The 23,346-nt window shown below is 38.2% G+C and overlaps 2 protein-coding genes across 3 annotated transcripts; one reads left to right on the plus strand and one right to left on the minus strand.

Annotated features, from left to right (window-relative positions):
* Window positions 1–392: 392 nt before the first annotated feature.
* On the plus strand, window positions 393–5,695 carry LOC123514782 (V-type proton ATPase subunit G-like). The gene is made up of 4 exons (XM_045272944.1): window positions 393–547; window positions 2,286–2,386; window positions 3,515–3,613; window positions 4,182–5,695. Exons 1-4 carry the CDS (start codon window positions 466–468, stop codon window positions 4,251–4,253), a joined length of 354 nt encoding a protein of 117 aa, XP_045128879.1. The 5' UTR covers window positions 393–465; the 3' UTR covers window positions 4,254–5,695.
* On the minus strand, window positions 4,704–18,504 carry LOC123514781 (LETM1 domain-containing protein 1-like). Of its 2 annotated transcripts, none has more exons than XM_045272942.1 (7): window positions 18,293–18,504; window positions 13,693–14,466; window positions 13,006–13,176; window positions 12,146–12,259; window positions 10,710–10,881; window positions 10,121–10,264; window positions 4,704–5,387 (listed from the first exon to the last, which is right to left on the minus strand). In XM_045272942.1, exons 1-7 carry the CDS (start codon window positions 18,331–18,333, stop codon window positions 5,205–5,207), a joined length of 1,599 nt encoding a protein of 532 aa, XP_045128877.1. In that variant the 5' UTR covers window positions 18,334–18,504; the 3' UTR covers window positions 4,704–5,204. The 2 variants fall into 2 exon arrangements, with proteins under 2 accessions (XP_045128877.1, XP_045128878.1); XM_045272943.1 differs by lacking the exon at window positions 18,293–18,504 and adding an exon at window positions 17,554–17,701.
* Window positions 18,505–23,346: the final 4,842 nt, after the last annotated feature.

A 23,346-nucleotide genomic window follows, 5' to 3' on the forward strand; every position in this document is an offset into this window, starting at 1 on the left:
AGAAATGTGTATTAGTTATTTTAAATTCAATGTTTATCATGAAAAAGAACCAGCAGACTAGTCTTTGTGTTTTGTTTTCCGATCATATGATTGTCAAAAGACCTAATCTTACCGTACCCAACAATTTTTAGGAATAAATATACTGCTGTAATTTGAAAAGCTTTTATAACCATTTTATCAATAATAAAGCAAGCAATTATATTAGTTTGAAATATACGTGAATAAGAGTTGTTTATTGGAGATTTTACGAAAAGGCGCTCAGAAAAAAATCCTACAATTGACCATAATTACAATCTTGTACGTAGAAAAAATCAAAATCATGCGAAAAACAATACCGTTTTACTTATTTAAACACTAAAAACATTTAAATAAACCTGAACAAGGAGAAAAGTTAATATAAGTCGAGGTGATGCGAAGTCCTCGATACAGGGTGGACGTCAACGGCACCAGTCAGTCTTGAGCACCATGGCCAGCCAGTCGCAAGGAGTCCAGCAGCTGCTCACCGCCGAGAAAAAGGCAGCTGAGAAAGTCGCAGAGGCCAGGAAACGTAAGAATTAAGCACCCTGTACACTAACCTTCCTATACTGGTGGTTGTAATGAATTGTCGTCCCGCGTGTAGGAGATATGAGGGAGGGTTTAAAGGGACAGTTTTAAAGGGACCTATTTAGGGATTTGGTAATGTTTATTGGTTCGGTTCATGCGATTTCTGTTGTGAAGTATTTGTAGGTGTGTTTTTTATGGGTTGTATTTGTTTTTTTTATGTTTTTTTTTCGTTTGTTATGTTGGCTGTTATTAGAGTTATTGATTGATTGCAGATGTTAAGTTATTGTTATATTTGTTTGATTTCTTACGATAATGGTGTGTTTGTGTCCATCATTACCATTCTGTCTGTTCATTCTCTTGATCTGTGAGTTCATTAACTAATCAATACTTGTATATGTTTGTACATTATCTGTCAGCAATGGTTATATTTATGTTTGCTTTATTTCATTAGTGGTGTGCTTTTTATTCGTCATCAGTGCTCTGCCCATCATGCTGTTGATCTATCATTCACTACCTATATGTACAGACTGGTTTATCTATCTACTAGTAAAATGAACAAGGAAGGTAAAAAAAAAAAGTTGAGTTTTCAGTTTTATACAACAACAATTTTTCATTAGGCTTATGTCTTTCTGGTGAGACATATAGTGAAGTGATTGATCTGTCACGAACGTTGTCATGTTATTGGTGAGCAGTGTTGATTGCTACATTGATTTATTTTGTGTTGTAGGGTATTTTTACCCTTTTTTTGTAAAATTTGGAATTATTGCAGTTTCAACCAATACACCACACATAACCATACACATTCTCACAGTCTAGATCACATTTCTATGAGCTTTTCTAATCCCATTTTATCCTATCAGAAATTAATAATAACGTCGGGATAGAATTTCTAAGATTTACCTCAATTTTTGCTCTGGATCCTTCCACAGTCATTCAGAGGGTACTGAGTGTGTTCGTGTGTTTGTTATTTATATTGCACAGGCACTGTAGTAGTCTGTTAGTCATTAGGTTTAGTGTAGGATTCTGGTGTTCATTATATTCAGGCAATTTCATTGAATTCTAGGGAGGAAATTTCTCTAGATTTTTAGTCCAAGTATTGGTTTTTATTTCCCTAGGCTTTTTCAAGGGGTCAAATTTTGCTTGTTTCTGGTTTCCCCACTCTAAAACCCTGCTTTCCCAGGAGGTTCCCAAGCTTGTTAGACTTAGGAAAAAAGAAATATAAGATAGGGTATATTGGTTGAAACTGCAAATTTACTGGAAATTTTATAGAACATCAGTCAGTTCACTGCATGTCTCACCAGAAAACAAAGCAGTATGAGAAAATCAGTGGTTGGATGAAAATGAAAATTAACCAAAGAAGCTAAGTAGAACAAACAATAAAGATGTTGATGAATAAGTACAGTTCAATTCTCTACCAGTGAAAGGTAAGAAGAACAAGCAGCAAATAACAGCTAAGTAAGTAAGTTAGTTCCCTGGCTGTCTATAAAAACTAAGCCCAGGAAGACAAGTAGGGAAGGCTGGTAAGTAATGGTGATGTCTCGGCTACCACTCAGAACTACCGTCATGTGGTCACAAAGCTGGACGTTTTCAGGTTTGGAATTTGAGGCACTGAATCAAGTGGCTTTGACAGAGTCACAGACCTGAGGCTCACAGCAAGGGGTGAAAGAAGCTCTGAAGTATGAACCAACAATATTGATAAGGTTGCCTTGTCTTCTTGGGTAATAAGCTCGTTTGTCCCGCAGGAAAGGCTCGTCGGCTGAAGCAGGCCAAGGATGAGGCTCAGGCTGAGATTGAGAAGTTCCGGCAGGAGAGGGAGCGGCAGTTCAAGGAGTATGAGACCAGGGTGGGTGACTTAATTAGTGTTGTCTGGTGTGGATGTGAATTGTGGCACCTTATTGCTGGGAGGTCTAAAACAATAACTTGGATTTTTGCATTTGTGAATAGGTAAAAAAAAAAAAAAAAAGTGTAAGATAAGGGAGATGCCATACTTGTAAATTATAAGCATTGGCCAGACATTGCAGAGAAATGTTCATTCAAGGCTAGGTGAACCAAGGAGCATGCAGTTCCAGAATAACCACAGTCATGACAAGGGTGGGATCAAAAGCTTTCTGTCTCATTAACTCCCTTCCTCTGACTGACTGTATTCAGCCTCTTTCTCACTGCTGAAATGTTGCATCGCTTTTTATCTTTTATCGCTAGTTTCATGCTAACTGTTTTACTGATCTTGCAAACAACATGCCTCCTCTCCTGTGGCCTCACTACACAAAGCTTTCTTCTTCCTCTCATCCCTTTTCTGTCCAAATCTCTAACACAAGAGTTAACCAGTACTCTCAGTCATTCATACCTTTCTTTCACTGGTAAACTCTGGAACTCGCTACTGGCCTCTGTATTTTCGTCTTCTTACGACTTGAATTCTTTTAAGGAGGAGGTATCAAGATATTTGCACCCTAATTCTGGCTAACTCTTTCTTTACCCATCTTGTGAGAACTAGCATTCAAGTGGGTTTTTTTTTTTATTTATTTATTTATTTATTTTTATTTATTTATTTATTTATTTTTTTTTTTGCCCTTGGCTGCCCTTCTCTCCTACATAAAATTTAAAACCAGGACTTCTGTGTACTCCTGTGTAGTAAGATGCCTTCCTGCCTATGCTACCATGTTCCTGCTTGTTAAGAGTGCTGTAAAATTTTGTCATGTAAAGGAATATTGTATGAAATTTAATATTTATGTTCTAAATGTAATGTCTTCTCAAAAGTGTGTAAAGAAATGGTGGTAGATGGTCTTCCTTGGGTTTTAAACTGATCCAAATATTGTCTATTTTCTTTTTTAGAGACAGACAGTTTTTAGGAAAGCTGGACCCATAGACTGATGCCATTAGAAGCAAGAGTTATAGTGTTTTCTTTCCTTAGTAAGACATAATAGGACAAAAGCACACATACCATGAATTGTTCTCCTAAGAATATCCTTTGCAGCATCTCGGCTCCCAGGATGACATTGCCCTCAAGATCAAGAGTGACACCCATGCTAAGATCACTGCCATGAACAAGCAGGTGGCCACCAACAAGGACAAGGTGAGGCCACTGTGTTGTGACAATTTGACTTCCATTATTTTTTATTAATTTACTGATTTATGTTAAAAAGAATCTGGCCAAAAGCATCACAATAAACATACGAGATAGAAAAAAAAGTACCCACTGGAGATGATAGATGTCAAAGAGGATATCCAAGATTATGCTTAGTCTTGAAATGCAGAGTATTCATTAAGTGTGAGTAGTTGCTGCTTGTTGGTCCTTTGAAGAATACAGACCTGGTTTGAAGTTACCGAACAAATGGACCATGAATAAAACTCATTATTTCCAAAGGTGAGGAATAAAACTTCAAATCACCACCTATTCAAATGGTAGAGTCTTTGTAATGTGATTGTGAATAATGTATTGACTCAGTCTCTAATTACCAATCCACATGTTCCTCAAGAAATATTAAAGATTCTTGGTCTTGTTTTTATTTTAGAAAAGTTAAGTTTTTGCCAGTGGTGCCTCTCATTGCCAACTTATCCATGTTCCCTCAGGAGACATTTAAAGTTAACTCCCACAAGTCAAACCTTAAGCATATAGATCATGAATATCTCCTCATTTTCAGGTTATTGAGCGCATTCTTCAGCTGGTGAAGGACATCAAGCCCGAGCTGCACGTGAATGCCAAGAGAGATTAAACTTAAGCTGTTTGGTGTTTGTTCTCAACTTAACAAGATCCTGTGAAGTCCTGTTACTCGTAGGGTTGTGTACTTAGACATGTGTACTGAGAGTTGAGCTTCCCCCTGGTGTACATAACAGATGTTTCTATGTCAGTTGAGTGAGTGGATGGCTGTTGTTACTTTCCAGAATGCCTTATTTATCATCCATTCCAAGGTTGCAGCTCACATGGCTTGCCTCTGACGCTGCAGCGCTAAATGGCACAATTTTATGCTAAATGATTGTTGTTCGGCAGATTATTTAGATTGTGTATATTATAGCAATATGTTGTATAGATTTTTTTTTTTTTTATGTACAAATTTGTTGTTCTAATTTAAGTGGTTTGATTTGTGTATTAACATATCAGTGAACCACAAGAATCTTTTCCTCCTTACCTGGTTGCCTGTAAGGGTTAGACAATAGAACGGTTGTAGTGAAAGTATTTCTTTATTTTTTTTATACAACAATTACAAAGACTAGCCTCAGAAAGACCAGAGAGGTTGTAACCACTCAAGTGAGTCACTTAGGCGAACAGCACTCACTTTGATACTGTACAAATGAAGGCCATCACCAGTCGATGAGGAAATGGTCATCACCAATGAGAAACTAATGAAAGTGACAATAAAATGATGTGCACCACATTAAGCTGCTTGGCAGCCATGGTGATCAACATGTATGGGATGAGTGTGTAACCAAGTAGCCTAAAGAGACCAAAGGCGATCTAATTAACATCCTACAATGCAGTGATGGTTAATCATTAGGAAATTGCACTGCCATTGTATTGAGCATTTCTCTCAATCTAAGTCCATCAGATTCTGTTAGACTAAGTACATCAGGAGATTTCAGACTGAGGGAAGAGATAGCACAGTGTGACCCAAATGCTGATTTACTTGATTCTAATCACAACTGTACAATGGAACCAAACTTGGTGCTTATTTGGAGTAAATCAAGGCAAAGTTGGTAGGCTGGTTGTAGGCCAAGAAGATGGGCAGGTGGAGGAGGAGTGAGTAACAGGAGGCATCAACTTCTTTGGAGACTTTGAGCCAGTTCTGTAGGAACTCCAGCATGGCATCTGTGCTCATGTTGGTGGGGTTGAGGCCACGAAAGATTAGCATCTGCAATGGAGAGGTTTTGTGTTCTGTTAGTCATCCCTGTATTATGAATCATCTGATGCTGCCTTCCTTGTACTCTGCTGCATGCCTTCATAGATTTATCAACTGTACTTATTTCATGTCTATTCTGTCCAATCTTAAAGTATAATGGTCAATGTTTTAATTTCTTTCCCTGGTAAACACTGGAACAGTCTATCTGTCTCTGTTTCTACTTCCTTTCATGCAGGGAGTGTCTAGTTAACTTAGGAACTAGACATGCATTTACTGTGGAACCTTCCAAAGTCTTCTCAATAAAAGTGGTATGTGGTAAACATGTTAATATTCAACCTGTTGCTCATCTCTGAATATTAAATCTCCACTGCATATAGATAGATGGCAAACTTAATTCATTCTAAATGGCTGAGTACCAAAAGGTTCAACTACCAATACCTATCTTACTGTAAGTGAAGGCTGGTGATATGAATAACATAAAGGAGGAAAGAAGGGTGGGGAGTAGAAGGGAGGTTATTCATTAGAGGACGAGTCACCATCCACAAAAATATTTGGTAACTTGTCTCCTGGTGGGATTCCTGATAATCTACTAGTGGAGGGCTGTGGCTCACTAACATTTACACTCACTAGATTCCTTATTTTCACCACTAATAAGCCTCTTTGGTGCAATTGTAAGTTTCTAAATGAAAAACTACATACAGAATGCAGGAGAACGTTGGTGTTCTCACGACCGCAGTTGGACAACTGGTGGCAGCAGGGAGGGAGAGGCCAGAAGCCTTTGTTTACATCCACTCATGCGGACGCTCGAGTACCAGATATTTTTTCAAGTACCAAGAAAAACTTTGACCGTTTGCAGTTTGAATTATCGCCAATTCGAATTCAGTTAATTAATACCCAATCCTCAAGGTTCGACCGAGTGACTTGCCAATTTGACATTCGTATCTCGCGCACCACCCACCTGGTCATATACGCCGCTACCCAAAATTCGCTGCAAACCCGCCAGGTGAAAATATAAACCAACACTACCCTGTGCGTCGCAGGCGACATCACACTACCACTTTTCCGTGAACTTTTACTGTCAACTTTTGTCGACGCTGGTCATCACACGAGCTCACTTCCGCCTTTGTTGCGTTTGTCAACTGTAAACAAACATGGCGGCCCCTTCACCCCAGCAAGCCGTTGCTATTTTTGGCCTTTCATGCTCCATATGAGAAACACTTCAGACAGCTTTGTCCACTCATAAAAAACAGAGCTGCTCATCTTGGCCAGTTGCTACTTCGAAGAGAAGCCTTGGAATGTTGCAGTGCCAGAGAAATGTAAACAAACAACTGAACTACTTTTCACTGCTAGGCTACCACAAAAAAAAAATATATATACAAATATATTTACATCTACTTATCAAGATTCTATTGATTTGAGATTATAGCATCATTCCAATTGACAAGAAAATTAATTTTATTATAAAAGTGTTAATTAGAATACATAGATCTTAATTGGACTAAAATTTTTGTTTCGTCTGACTCAAGACGATGGAAAGCCATCTCCAGCCCCAGCCCTAAGAAGCACAATTTCAAAGATAAGCTTGAACTTATAAGAAGGTGTGAGGCAGGTATAGCTCACAGTGTCATTGCAGCGCAAATAAGTGTCCCTAGATCAACAGTATTAACAATTTGGAAGAACAGGGACAAGTGCTGTGAGACCGCTGCAAGTGTGTTTATTTCCAAAGATGTAATGTACAGCACCCAAATGTGTTTAATAACAAAAGTTAGATATAAATGAAGCCTTTAATAGTACTGATTTAGTCTAAGTTAGTGTTTTTTAGAGGTTATAGTGATGTTTTGGGGAGTCTAGGCTGGAGGTTCGCCCCTATCCCCCCTAATTTTTAAGTATCTTATGGGAAAAATTGCTTCATGATTCGAATAAACACTGATTCGATCGATGTAAAACCGCCCTAACCCTGTCGAATTGCGAGGATCCCCTGTAGTGAAAATTTCAACTTCAACGACATTCAAATATGGAGTCTTCACTGTACCAGGCCAGTAATCCCACATGAGGTGGCACAGACACTCACACATACAAAATTTTTACATTCTTTAGCACAGTTCACACAACCAATGTTTCCTCAGTACTGGCATCACATGTTCCCATTTTCTAAGCAACTTGTTTCCTCCTTGCTGGACCACCAGACACTTGTTCACACATTACAGGAATTTGTTACTGCAAGTAACAGTAAGCTCTGTATGTAGAGTGGCAATCTTTGTGAAGTGGAGCCAGTTAAAATGTCATAAGACATATAAATAAATAGGGGTCTGGGCATAGAAAAGAATGGGAACCCCTGGGATAGATAAATTTCTGGTAGTGCATCTAATATTCATACAGCTTTGGAGTTTCATTAAGTTAGGTTTAGCTAGCACATATAAAGTTGAAATAAATTGTTGGTTCTAATGAAATTAATCAAGGTTAGACATTACAAGGGCAAAGATCTTGGGAATGCATTTAACCAAAAATGTATCAGTAATGATATATTATTTTCTTTATAATTTTCTATTAAGTTTTCTAGCTAGGTCTATGTCCTGCCAACTCACACATGGATATAACCACATTCTTTGGCCACACCAACTTGACAGACAGTATTTTGACAAGAGAAGGACACGTGAAGTTCCAGGAAGACAGGCAGCACAGTGACAATATAACGGTCCTGGCGGTACTTTAGGAACACAGCCAAAGTGGTACCAGGAACACAAACAGTAGCACCAAAACAGTGTTCCAGCATCAAGTTGCTGTCGGAACAAGGGGAAACATTGCTCGCTCATGTGAAGTGTGCTTTAGGCATGTGGTGGACAGGGTATAAAGGGATTTCTTGATTTATGCATGTTTAGAATATGCAATTTTGGATTAATACAAGGTAAAAAAAAGAAACTAGTAATTTTTTCATATTAAACAGATTATTTAGAATAACACAATGTTTAAGAAAATCCAGTTGCGTGTCTGGTTTAGTTCTGCAATGCCACCACCAGGTGTTCCCCAAGTGTACTACCAACACATTAGCTGTCCTTCACACAATGCTTCAATCTCATTGTTAGTTTGGAACCCTAAAAATAAATATATATTTCTCAGATACTTTGCTGGTATGGCAAATCTCGAGAGAGAGAGAGTGACATTTGCTAATATTTTAGACACAAGCGGGACGCATGTATCTTATCTTTCGAGAGGAAGAGGGAGGGAAGGGAGAGGGAAACGAAGGGGGAGAGAGAGAGAGAGAGAGAGATTAGAAAATTTGTTGTTTTTGTGTGTGTGTGTGTGTGTGTTTTCACGAATGTTACAAGGCGGGACGCATGTAACTTATCTTCGAAAGGGGAGGGAGGAAGGGAGATGAGGGAGAGAGAGAGAGAGAGAGAGAGAGAGAGAGAGAGAGAGAGAGAGAGAGAGAGAGAGAGAGAGAGAGAGATGGGAACAGTCTATGCCATTGGGTAATTTTAGACACAAGGCAGGATGCATGTAGCTTATCTTTAGTGATTGGTGGAGACAAGGATGGTGGGAGGAGCACTAGGATTTCAAGGACAGCATACGGTGTGTGTAGTTGGTATCCAACACACTATACGAGATAACTGAACTGAAGAAAGCTCAGAAAAGAAATATGACGTCTACGTAGGCGTCACCGTATTTGCTAGTGGGGCTTCATGACGCCCACATAGGCGTCACCGTATTGAAGGGGTTAATGAAATGTTGCGGTATGAATACTAAGATATGATATCCATTATAGCAAGCAATGGAGTGGAAACAAATATCATGGGGAAAGACAACACGCCAAGCTAAAAGGGTCACAAGAAGAAGATGCAGCCGAATGGCTGTGAGTCTCCCACTTCATCTGTGGCTCATCTCATCTCTGCTTTATTTTTTGGTATTCCATGTAAGATTTCACTTTATGCATTACAAAATCCTTTCTTAGGGGCAAGGTTTGTACAAAGCTAATAGAAGTGTTGTTTTGTGAACATATATGCATATATAAGACAGTAACACCACCTCCAGAGGTGGTGCTCCCAGCAACCTCAGAGCAACCCGATAGCAACCTTGTCACCGTTCCTCCAAGCGTTCATTGATGCCATTTCGCTGCAGGAGGTTGCTCTGACGTTAAAGAATATTGGATCCAGCTCCAGGAGCGCTAGAGACAGAGGCGAGGAGCCAGCCAATCACAGCGAAGCTGCCGCATTCGTTCCCTCACCCGGCAAATTCAAACCCAGAAAATTCGCTAAAACAGATGTGGTTGTACGTTATGCAGACTTTTGGTCTAACTTTATATAGTACATTAAACCGGAAATTTGTTAAACGAGCGTTCGTTAAGTGGAGTATTACTGTATATATATATATATATATATATATATATATATATATATATATATATATATATATATATATATATATATATATGTTTCACTTGCCTTGCAAGTTTATAACCACAAGAGAATGGAGGGAAAAAATGGGTATGGGGGGAGCATAGGAGAAATCTTCATAAGTTACTCCAAAAAACATTTTCTATGAAAGTGCTCACTACTAACAGATAGCAGTACTACCACTGTCCTCCAAACTCACACAACTTCTTGGATAAAACTTAGGAAAAATCCTGAGTGCCCAACTTATCCAAAATCCGGCTTATTCAGGTCTGAAGGGGTTTACTGTATGAGCCGCAATAATACTAAAGAAACAAATCATTGTATTACAAAGCTGAGCACAGTGAGAGTACTTACAGCCCTCAAGTTGTCCAGGGTGAAAGAGTCAAGACCCTCCTTGGAAATTGCTGCATCCATGCAGTGCAGGATGCGTGCATGATCCTTTAGCCGCTGCCGCCGCCACAGCCACACTGACCGCCCGTGGAGCCGCAGTAAGGCGTTCTGTGGGTAGCCATAAAAGTTAGTGTCATGCATCATGTTGTAATTTTCCTTCCAGATCAATGAACATGGTTAACACATTCGCTGGCCTCACCTCTTGACTTGTCTATAATTGTCTTATTTTAGAAAGTGTAGCATTCCCTGGTTTATTCAACATACCAGATTACATAAGTAAAAGCAATATAGTTTTAGAAATTAATGTTTTGACATATATTCAGTGTAATGCATGTTCTAAACCAAGATAAGATTATGTTTACCAGTCTCCAGGTAACAGTGAAAGCATTACCATGGCATCCTCTTGGGAGGCAAAATTGAGTCAATATCCTTAATACCTTCTATCATTATTCCCTCATGAATACTACATCTTAAACTGGCATCTTGCACTCCATCAGTATTTCAAATTTCCATCCCTTGCTTGTTGCTCATGAAACAACAGCACAGGCCTTACTACATGTTTTGCACGGATCTGCCTGATGTGGAATGGTTTTTCCTGGAAGAGTGGGATAAGGGCCACAATCTCCTCCACAGTTGGGTGAACTCCTGAGCCAAGCTTGTGGAAAACTGTTCTGCATTTGTCCTGATCCTCCTCATCCATTGTTAGGATTGCTGCCTGCAGACACCTGAAATACACTTATACATTGGAGGACCAGCAAAATTTGTTGATACTCACTGTACTTCAAGGATCATATATATTATTAAATGCAGAGATTTATCTTCCAATATTCCTCTGGCTCAGTAACTAAATGCAAAGAAAAATAAGGTAAATCTGTCATTTTTTTAAAACAAGACATAAGTGCATAGACCAAAGAGGGACTACAGGTTGAACCTCCCAAATTCTGCAACCACCGGACCTTAGACTTGCCGGACCATGAAAAATTCCGAACTATAGGTGGTCCCCAAAACACCCTCTATATACTTACCCTGCATTATACAAGTGTAGCTGTAACATTGTTTTGATATATGATAGTTGTACATGAAAATATACATGCAGAAGTATATAGAAAAATGCGCTGTAAATTAACTTCAGCATGGAAAATTTTTGCCAGTGCCATTATCATCTCGCCGGACACAGGGACGTTACCAGCGCACTGAAGCTTAAACCACTGTATGAGAGCACTGTCTAAATCACTGCTTTTACCCTCCTTAAGTGTTCTACGAACCTCCATGTTCTTCTTGCTCTCACACTCACTGTAAAACTTGAGAAGTTGATTCTTCTGCTTTTTTATATCATAGACGATTGATGAGCCAATGTTGTACTGTTGGCATAGGGTCCGCACTGAAACACTTTATCTAGCTTCCTCAATAAGTCCACTTTCTGTTGCACTGATATTGTCATATGTTTGCGCTTTTTCTTTAGTTCACACACAACACTATCACTTCCTGGTCACTTGGAAGCCATGTTTAGGGGCAAATATTTCAGAAAAAAATGTTTATACACCTGGGGAGTGGTACTTGCAATGAGAGGCAGTGTGGTACTGATCCAAATTTGACCCACAATGCCCGGGCTCCAAAACACAGTACAGCACCGCCGCATCCTAGCGGCGGTCCAGCAAATTACTCCGCCAATTCAAAAATTCTGGCAAACAAAAATTTTGCCGGATTACAGGTGTTGCTGGATGAAAGAATACCGGATTAAGGAGGTTCAACCTGTACTTATAAACTTATAACATAGACCAATGAGGGACTGTACTCTCAATCTTTTAAGTATTTTCTTTCATCTGCTTTACCCAAATAATTCAGAGGAAATTATTAGTTCCAAAATATTTTCATAACTGGTGAAAATAGACACAAGAACCTCACTAATCATATCTGAACTTCAGCAAGTCTTGATGAAAGAACAAAAAATTTCAACATATCAGTCAGAGTCCCAAGGAATATACTTACCTGAAGACAGGCCGAGCATTAAAGAGCCTTTGCTTGAGGCCCATCACAGCAAATTCATGCCGCTGCTTGATATCCCAGAAGTGATAACACAGCAAGTGGCGTGGGAACCAATACCTGCCAAGACAGTAAACACCTTATAAAGACATAGCAAGAGGCCAGGGAACCAGTACCTGCCAACAAACAACACATATCATATTGTGAAAGCAAGTTCAGCTATACCCTTAGCTTGCAATTTGAAGCAGTGAAATTTATTTTAAATTTTCACCCATGGAACAAGAATGGAAAGTGAATGAAAACACAACAGTAAACTCAAAGTATATGACTCTATTGATCAATTAAATATGGATAATAGCATCAGGTAAATATACAATTTTTGGTCAAGTTGAGAGGAGAGATGAGAATGCAGAGATGAATTTTTTTTTTTTTTATGCAGGAGGGGCAAATGGACAAGAACAAAAAATGGAAAATAAAAAGCCCACTGGGTTGCCAGTTCCCTTAAAGGTCACATGAGTTATCTAAAATTCAGGGACAAATGTCTTGAAAGCCAGCAGATGATTTATATCATTGCAATGAGAGAAGACATGTTTGTAATCTATGTGACTGAGAAAGGCACAAAAGGCTCAGCACACTGGAAAATGTTGATGCATTGTGGCAACCTTTAACAGGAGCAGCCCAAAGAAAAGACTTGTACAAGTTCTAAATATTGAGATTATAACTTTTATATTTCTAAAAAAAATATATCTATAGATGATTTGAATGATCCCTTATTCCTGCTTCCTGAATATGGATCTGACAATACCAAGATTAAATATTAACACATGAGTGAGATACAAAAGAGAGAGGTGTAGTGTGCTACTCACCCGATGGGGAAGGCAACATTCTGGCCAAAGGGGAGAGAAGAGAGCACAAGGACGGGGAACACCCTGACCATGTCGTAGGGCATGCGGAAGTACAACTCCAGCTCACGGTGGCTCAAAGAGGCCAGAGTGGAGCCGGGCAGACTCAGGTACACCAGGATCTTGATTAACTCCCTGCAAGAGGCAACCACCAATGAAAATAGCTATTTTTTGAAGATGTGACCCAATATCCAAGAAGAGAGCAGAATAAAGGAAAAATTACATTCTACTTTGAAAAGAAAGAAACAAAGGAAAATATGAGTAACATTTCTACTTTAAAAAAGAAGTCAAAAAGGTTTCATTTTCTTTTTAAATGGAAATATAAAAGAAGTTTTGATAAGACTATTTCAATCTGAGTAAATTTTTTAATGTGGGATGCTTAACTTAGAATAACTATTTTCTGATAACAAAAGACTTGCCTAACTTGGATAAAACATTTTCTTGTGGTCAGTTTTACATCACTAGTAATAAAAAAAAAAGACAAGTAAGTGATCTTGGACTTTAAGTTATCATATGAAATTAATTACAAAATAGCAATAAAGTATCTAATTAACATACAAAATGATGAAACAAGAGCAAAGCTGTTTATATGAATAATTAAAAACACACTAGTATTTCATTGTTAACCTCAGTGCACAAAGAAACACTTACTTGAAGTCAAACATGAACTCCTTGAGGCCGACAGTGAAGATATGGAACATGTTGAAGGTGTCCGGCATCTCATTCTTCAGTGACTCATGGAACCTTCTCAGATACCATGTGTAGCGCCCCAGGAAGTACCGCTGGACACGAGAAGGCAGCTGTTCACTCCCCAATGCAGGGCTGTTAACATTTTTGCTGATATCTTTGACAATGTTATCCAGTATCACTGTGTTGCTCCTGTCACCTTCTTTTGCAACCTGCTGACTCCCTGTAGTGCTGATCTGATCATTCTTGTTGGTACTGGCAATAGCATTTCCTTTTATCACTGTGCTATTGACATCTCCTTTAGGCACCTCATTAGTTTTACCTGTTTTTTCATCTTCTATCTCCTTCACTTGCTTTTGGGCTTGACCAGATAAATACCTCACGTTATGATTAGATAAACAAGGCTCAAAAGTATGTGTGCCAGTCACAATACGTTCATTTCTGTCTAACAGAACATTTGGCACATAAGTTTCTGTTGTCATTCCCCGCCACACACCAAGATAGCTAGCACAATGCTGGGCAGGGAAGGACTGAGGGATGTATGGCATGACATCCCTCCTTGTTTGCTTTTCCACAGCACCATGAACTGAAGCAGCACCCAAACTATTTACTCTTGTGATGGCTGTGTGAATGGTGCACACCTGCAGAGGTGCAATGTGACCTCTATGATCTCCCCATGGCCACAGGCTGCTCCAGTAGTAGAGGCACTGCTGACTCTTGCATCCTCTCCTCGGCCATCTACAGAGAGAGAGAGAGAGAGAGAGAGAGAGAGAGAGAGAGAGAGAGAGAGAGAGAGAGAGAGAGAGAGAGAGAGAGAGAGAGAGAGAGAGAGAGAGAGAGAGAGAGAGAGAGAGAGAGAGAGAGAGAAATTTATACAAAATTAGGCTCAGCTCGCCCAGGACAATATCAAGTGAGGGCATGTGTTAACCTTACCAGTAGCAGTTCAACATAGAGCAGCTAAATCATGCACATATGGTGATGAATTTTCATAAGTATCCTTTGAGTTTGAGAAAGACTTCCCACTTCCTAATTAAAGTATATGGTTAGGTTAGGTTAGTGTCCTTACGATTTATCCAATTCTCAAATTATGGGATTTCATCTTAGAGTCTCTCCATATACTATGTCCAAATTTGCCATAATTTGGCACTGCCACTGTAAAACCCTGCTTTTCTACCAGGATCCCAAGCTTGTTGGGGATAGAAAAGGAAAAAGAGATGTGTTGCAAGGCAATTTTAACAGTAAGGATAGCACAGCTAGAAAATAGGAACAAAGTCGCCTTAATAGCAAGTTTAGTGACTTACAAAGGTTAAGATAGCATAGCATGGAGGATGGGAGGCACATATTTTCTGGGATTTATCCTTAGACCAGTGATAGATCAAGTATATATATATATATATATATATATATATATATATATATATATATATATATATATATATATATATATATATATATATATATATATATATATATATATATATATATATATATATATATATATATATATATATATATATATATATATATATATATATATATATATATATATATATATATATATATATATATATATATATATATATATATATATATATATATATATATATATATATATATATATATATATATATATATATATATATATATATATATATATATATATATATATATATATATATATATATATATATATATATATATATATATATATATATATATATATATATATATATATATATATATATATATATATATATATATATATATATATATATATATATATATATATATATATATATATATATATATATATATATATATATATATATATATATATATATATATATATATATATATATATATATATATATATATATATATATATATATATATATATATATATATATATATATATATATATATATATAGTGTAGCCAGGAGTACATTCTTTTTAGGCAGACAAGATTAAATGCTGCTGCAACTTCTGCATTATTCAGCTGAATAATGCTGGAGTTGCATAGCATTTATTCATATGAATAATGCTATAGTTATATATATATATATATATATATATATATATATATATATATATATATATATATATATATATATATATATATATATATATATATATATATATATATATATATATATATATGGTGCAAGGTAACAAATATTTACAAATTAATAATTGAACAAGATTTTCTGAAAAGGCTTAATAAAATTCTGTGACTTACTGTAAGTCTTTGAGTGAAATAATTTCACATCTTTATAAGTAGGGGATGTAAGAGAGGCTACAATTTTGGCTTTGGCTTCTATCAATAATAAATTAGAGTAAATGGATATTCATAAATTATTCTTATTCTATAAAAATAGCTATGCTTATAGCTTAAAAACTCTCTTAAGATTGTTAAACTTTAAAAAAAAAAAATTCTTGGAGGGGCTTACAGCAATCCCCCTGAAACCCAGGCTGATAAAACTTGCTTTGATTGCAGCAGCTCACCACCAGTCTCAAGGGGTACAGGAATGCAGGTTAGCCCCTCCCAAATTTTGGTCCTGGATCTGCCATTGCCTTAAACTTTTAATGTTTCCTAAAACTGACCTATTTTTGCCTTCCCAAGGGATAAATTTACAAGATTTTCCATTGCCAAATAAGGTAATTTTTGTCTCGTTAGACTTATTTTGGGAAACATGAAAATAATGTGGTCTATTTCAGCTTCTCCCACCAACTAAACAAACTTAAATCTAACCAAAAACAAATGTAATCTAACCTAACCCTAAATCTAAACTAACCTAACCTAACCTAGTCCAACCCTACCTAACCTAACTTTGTTCCTAATGCAATGTGTTGATTTCTAATAAAGAATTAATATGAACTGATTATAGCCGGACCCCAGAAGAAGAAAAAAATCTTCATAAACAAAGAGAACAATGAGTATACTATCACAGCATGTACTCGTTCATAAGTTACTGACAAGAACTAATAGTAAACATTAACCTTTTAAAATATGTTGTATGTATAATATTTAAGATAACTATTGCCTTCAGGGACATGGTGCTATCAGCTAATTTGTGGCTCTCATCCCATTGCATAGTCATCAATTATGCATAATATAAGTATATTGACAATCATTTAAAAGAGCAATTATTTATAATATGACCACATTCATCCCTTCCCCTCCCACCATCCACAACTTAATATTCAAATTCTTATAAAATAACCTATCCTAGCCTGGGTGGGGCTGCATGGCTCTGGACTCCCCACTAGGGCATTAACTTAACCAAACATAAACCTAACCTAACCTAACGATACACCTCAGAAATTACAACGCCAGACTTAGAAAATATCAAATTTCTGCCACACTCCCAAGTATAATTACAGACATATTATATGCATGCTGCAAAATTTCTCTGTTTACAGGAGGGAATCAAGGCAAGCGGGCCAGACGGATTCTTCAAGAGAGTGCCGACCCTTCTCCATATTATGCGAGTTTCATGCATGCTTATCTGATGAGGCCTTATCATAAACACTTACAAAAAGGTCACATATATTTCAACTAATGTTAGGCGGCCGAAATTCACAGACTACTGGACTATTGGTCATCCTAGGAAACAGTTTCCACCAGCGACTGAGTCAGACTGACATTGTTGTAGACAGATAATGAGAACATGAGAACTGTGGAGACAGGTTTGAATTGCATGCCAGAGGAAACTATTTTTTTTTTTTCAATACATAGCAATAACAGAAGGGATTGGGGAAAAAGCAAAGAAAGGCACCTCCTTTCTAATCATTGAAACAACCATGCAAGGTGATAGAGTACTTACTATACAACATGTCTGTGATGTTTTTAATGTGGGGACGGCTTTTGTAAGGCCATAGTAATTAAATAAGTATTCCGGTGCCTGCAGAATCTAAGTCAACAATGATCAGTCATGTACGAAGGTAAACAAGTTAGTGTGTGTGTTCATGTGTTGGTGAGTGTGATTAGGTTATGTTAGGTTAGGTTAGGATAGTTTACAGGGGGTTCGGGGGGGCAGCCCCTCGGCTAGCAGGTTATGTTAGGTTAGGATAATTTCTGCAAAAATTATCCATGAATTCTTACATTTCCAAATTTTTCTGAAAAAGTTAGGTTAGGTGGACAGGTTAGGTTAGGATAGTTTTGGGCTGGGGTTCCAGGCGGCGCAGCCCCCGGCGAGCAGGTTATTATGTTAGGTTAGGATAATTTCAGCGAAAATTGTCGATGAATTTTTACATTTTCCAAAACTTTCCTTAATTGAAAACGTTTGTTTTTGTCCTTAGATTTTTTTTCGGATCGCCATATCACGTCTCTTTTGGCTCCCCCCCTAAAAGCCCCGATTCCTCACAGTCCCTCACGCTTGTTGGGGCAGGTGGGGGGTGGGATGGAGGAAAATGGGAGGTGCTATTCTGTACTTTTACCGATTGGGGCATCCCTTACAATGGCAGATGAATTCACACTACACACCATTTTTAAGTTAACATTCATCTAATTCCCACACAACCACAGGACATGTCACTCAGCTATTCTTTCTTCCAGTCACTTACCTATACACGTATAATAAGCAACGCCAGGTAGATAAGGACATTGGTGGCAGGTGAGTAGGGAGTAGTAAGTACACCGGTGTCCCGTGTTATAGTGTGGCTGTGACAGTGTTTACATGCGTCTTTTGCGCATGCGCGATCCGGGAGTAGACGAACCCGCGGCCTGTGTGGCACGAAGAAGTGTCCTACCCTAATCTACTGTCTTTGGTCCTACCATAACGAGACGGGAAGTAAAGACATGCCCTGCCAGACGCACGAATCATTCGCTCCACGGAGCGACGTGGACGCCCAACACGAATACCAAAACCAACACATTAGATTTATAATTAATAGCACTGCATGATAGTTTTATAAGAAAACGCAAACACCAACACCACCATCACCATTGACGAGGTCGCTGTGCGACTGATACAGGATAACACCACCACCATCAACAACCAATAATGATGATGATGATGATGATAATAATAATAATAATAATAATAATAATAATAATAATAATAATAATAATAATAATAATAATAATAATAATAATAATAATAATAATAATAATAATAATAATAATAATAGCTGTAGTAGTAGTAGTAGTAGTAGTAGTAGTAGTAGTAGTAGTAGTAGTAGTAGTAGTAACGATAGATAATAAAGAACAGCAGCAACACCAAGGTGAGCAATACTGATGATAACATTTAAAATAATCAATAATACTAAACCTTTTATCATTATCATTCATGCTAATATCAATTCTACTTAACTAACTCTTAATAACAGTTCCATCATTAACGTTGCCTTTATAATAACAATAAATAATAATAATAATAATAAATACTTTATTTAGTCAATTGGTAATGATACATACACATTGAAACTCTGTGGATCCAGATCATTCAAAGTTACAGTTACAACCCACATACAGTACAACACACAATAAAATATCTGTGACAAGGTAAGGTCCAAGACTAAAACTATATACACTACACTATTTTAAAAACACCATGCTGTAAATTTATCCCGCATCAGAATCGAAATCACAATGAAAGCAATAACTTTACCTTTTTGCATGGACATAATTATACAATTTAATGCTAACTGGTACAAATGAATTTTTATATCTAGATGTTTTCTGTGAAGACAAACCAAATCTTTTTCCAGATCTTAAGAACACGTAGTTATCATTGAGGGGATGGGTATTGTCGTTCATTATTTTTCTAGTTGTACACAATACATTTCTAGAATATAGGTCATCTAGTGTTGTTACCTTTACACCCAATTTATCAGCAATTCTCACAACCTTTTTGAGTTTCTTGTTTTTTTTTTTTATTATTATTATTATTATTATTATTTTTTTTTTTTTTTACAGTTAAGCACCCATACAGCGTTGTTAAACCAAAACATAGAGTTGACTCAATAACAGACTTATAGAACATGGCAAGAATAGTATTTTCAACTTTTAGATTTCTTAAAATTCTCAGAAAGTGAATTCTCTGCATACATTTGCCATACACCTTCTTTGTGTTTACATCACCAGTTATTTTTATCATCAATTTGCACCCCTAAATATTTATAATCGTGTACAATTTCTACCTGTTCCTCTTTAATTACAAGATTTTGAGCACACATTTCCCTCTTACGAAAATCGATTAACATTTCCTTTGTCTTTTTTACATTTAAATTCAAATAATTATCATCACACCATTTAACAAAATTATTTACTTGAGAACTAGGTAAATATGGAATGTTTTGCTGCTGCTTTATTCTTACTAATGTAAGCAAATATAAATCCTAGTTAAAAAAAAAAAAAAAAAAAGCAGCCAGCTACTGTTTAAACAGTCACCAGCACTGGTTATTTGGCAAGTGGGGCCGCCGTGGTACAGTGGATCCGTGCGTGCTTTGGGGTCCGAGGGGTCTCCAAGCGCAATCCTGTCTACGGAGAATCTCAATGAGACCCTGGCTGAAGGACGAGTGACTTGGAGTGCGAGGAACCAGGAGTCTGCGATTGACTACATGCTAGTGAATGGGAGAATGCGTGAAGTTGTTGACCGCATGTGGATTGATGAAGATGGGATGATTGACATAGTCTCAGACCATAACATGCTGGTGTTAGAGTGCAAGTTGAATGGAAGAGGTGGAACAAATGCCAAGGCCAAGAGGAAAAAGTGGAGATTGAGAGATGTAGGATGGGAGAATTTCCAGGTGGACTTGAGTGAGAGGAGCTGGGAGGATGAAAGTCTAAGCGACGTGGATGAACTGAATGATAGATTTGTAGAAAATGTGAGGAATGCAGCAGTAAGCCAGATAGGGTATGCAAGAACAAGTGCCAGAAAGCATGCATGTAGGCCGTGGTGGAATAATGAGATCAGGGATGCTAGGAAGGAAAGGAAGAGACTGAATAGGATGTGCAGACAGTTAAGAAAGAGGAGACATGAGAGTGAGGAAGCTGAAAGGGAGTACCTGAATGCATGGGCAGCGTATGTGAGTCAGCAGCGAATGACGAAGCGAAAGATAATGAATGCTAAAGTTACAAGTGAGAGAAGTGTGATTCAGTCCCTTAGAGAGAAAGGTATGGAAGGTGGGCGAGAATGGTATAGATTCCTGAGGGGTGAGGGGATGCCTAACAGTGAGAATGTGGAGAGCCTGAAGGTGAATGGGGCAGTGGTGACTGATAAGGAAGAAATGAGAAGGGCAATAAAAGAGTTTTGGGAAGAGATTGGAGGTGTAAGTGAGGTCTTTGATGTGGATGAAGGACATGTGTCACTGGAGAGAAAGGATGCAGATGAGTTGAATGAAAGGATCAGCAGGGAGGAGGTGGAGAAATGTGTGAAGAAGCAGAAGAATGGGAAGGCAGCAGGGCCGGATGAGATACCGTATGAAATGTACAAAAATGGAGGAGAAGTAGTGATTGATAGGATGACTGAGTTGTTCAACCAGGTGTGGGAGGAGGAGAGAGTGCCGAGAATGTGGAATGAATGCAGGGTGACCTTGTTGCATAAGGGAGGATATAAGAGTAAGAATGAGTTGAGGAACTACAGGCCGATTGCGTTAGTTAACACAGTAGGCAAAGTGTTCAGTGCGGTGTTGAATGAGAGATTGTGCAAATGGATTGAGAGAGTTGGAGTGTTAGGCGAAGAGCAAAATGGATTCCGAGTGGACAGGAGAGCAGAAGACAATCTGTTTGTGGTGAATGAATTGATTGAGAGAAAGAAAAGGGATGGTAGCAAACTATACTTAGGTTTCCTAGACATAGAGAAAGCATATGATAGGGTAAACAGAGAAATGCTAGGTAGGGTGTTAGAAAGATTGGGTTAAGTGCAAAGATAGTTAACATAGTGAGAAGTATGTATGTGGATACAAGAGCTAAGTATAAACTAGGGGATATAGAGACAGACTGGGTGAAGAGTGAAAGAGGAGTTAGGCAGGGTTGCATATTATCACCAACCCTCTTTAGCTTATATACAGAAGAATTGGCTGCTAGAATGAGGAGAATGAATGCAGGTGTAAATGTGGGAAATGATAAGATAGGTGTGCTCTTGTATGCAGATGATGTTGTAGTCATGAGTGAGTCGGCAGAAGAGCTACAGAGTATGCTTGATGTAGTAGATGGGTATGGAAGAGATTTTGGAGTGAGATTTAGTAGTGAAAAGAGTAAGGTAATGGTTGTGCATAGGTCAGAGGATGAGAGGAACCATGTGTGGAGATTAGGAGTGAATGAGGTGCAGCAGACAGATGAATATAAGTATCTGGGGATGTGGATGAGTCCGGATGGCTGTGTAAAGATTAAGAATGAGAAGATAAGTATGGCAAATCAGTGGGTAGGTCGTCTAGGAAGTGCAGCAAGGATGAGGGCGAGTAAATATGACGTGCTGCGAGAAGTTTGGAAGAGCGTGGCTGTTCCGAGCATCATGTATGGTATGGATGTGATTGCTTGGAATGAGAGTGAACTAGATAAGTTAGAAATAGGGCAGAATAGAGTTGCAAGAATGGCACTTAATGCACCTAGATATGCAGCAGTAGAGGCCCTTAGGGGTGATATGGGTTGGAGCACTTTAGAGAGAGATATGTGAAAGCGACCCTAAAGTATAAGGCTAGGTTAGAACGAATGAATGATGCAAGGATAGTGAGAAAAGTGTTTCTGTGGAATGTCAGGAGTAGCAAGTGGGGAAGAGGTGTGTCAGGCTGGTAGCAAAGAGTGGGTTAGTAAGTAGTTGGGTTTTCAACAGGTAGAAGGAAGACATTTAGAGAGAGACTGGAGTATGATTGTTAGAAATGGAGAAGGTAGAGAATGGGATGTAAGGAAGTGGAAGAGTGAGATAGACAGAGTAGTGAAAGGTGTGGGACTGGATGACTGGAGAAATAGGATGGAGCAAAAGAGTACCTTGGTATGGTATAGAGAGAAAGAGGCCCCAATGTATGAAAAGTGGTATGACGGAAGCCTGGGTGGTGATCTTCTCTTCCGAGCTAGGGCACAGTGCATGGATGTGAATGCAAGGAATTATAGATGGTCAGAGTCCCGCAGCAAAGTGTGCCAGATGTGTGACTTGGGAGAGGATGAGACAGTGGAACATGTGGTGGTGGAGTGTGTGAAGTATGCCAGAGACAGGTATGAGATGATGCAAGTGGTGCTGAGGAGCTGGGGCATGACAGAGTGGAGATGACAGGAAGGGAATGGATGGTGTTGCTGCTGGGACTGTGTGGGGAGACGAATGAAAGGATGATTGAGGCTGTGAAAGAGTTCCTGGAGAGAATGTGGCGTGCCAGATGCAGGAACTAGTGGTGTGAAAGATGGTGATTGCCCTCTTTGTTGTCTGGTGTTCTTTATGTTCCCTACAGGAGCTGCCGATACAAAGGCCTGACCCAGAAGAAATTCTGCGTCACCTGTACCATCAAGATCAAGATCAAGATCGGTCTGTGTGTAGGTTAGGCTTCCTAACTCGGGGCAACGGTTTCCTAGCGGGTGGGCTTTGAAATAGGAGGTACCCTTAATAAGTATCCCCTTTAGCCCATAAGTTCCCGTGAAACGCCCACATGGTATAAAAAAAAAAGAAAAAAGTGGTAACAAATGC

The sequence above is a fragment of the Portunus trituberculatus genome, chromosome 38, assembly GCF_017591435.1.
Source record: "Portunus trituberculatus isolate SZX2019 chromosome 38, ASM1759143v1, whole genome shotgun sequence".
NCBI lineage: Eukaryota > Metazoa > Arthropoda > Malacostraca > Decapoda > Portunidae > Portunus > Portunus trituberculatus.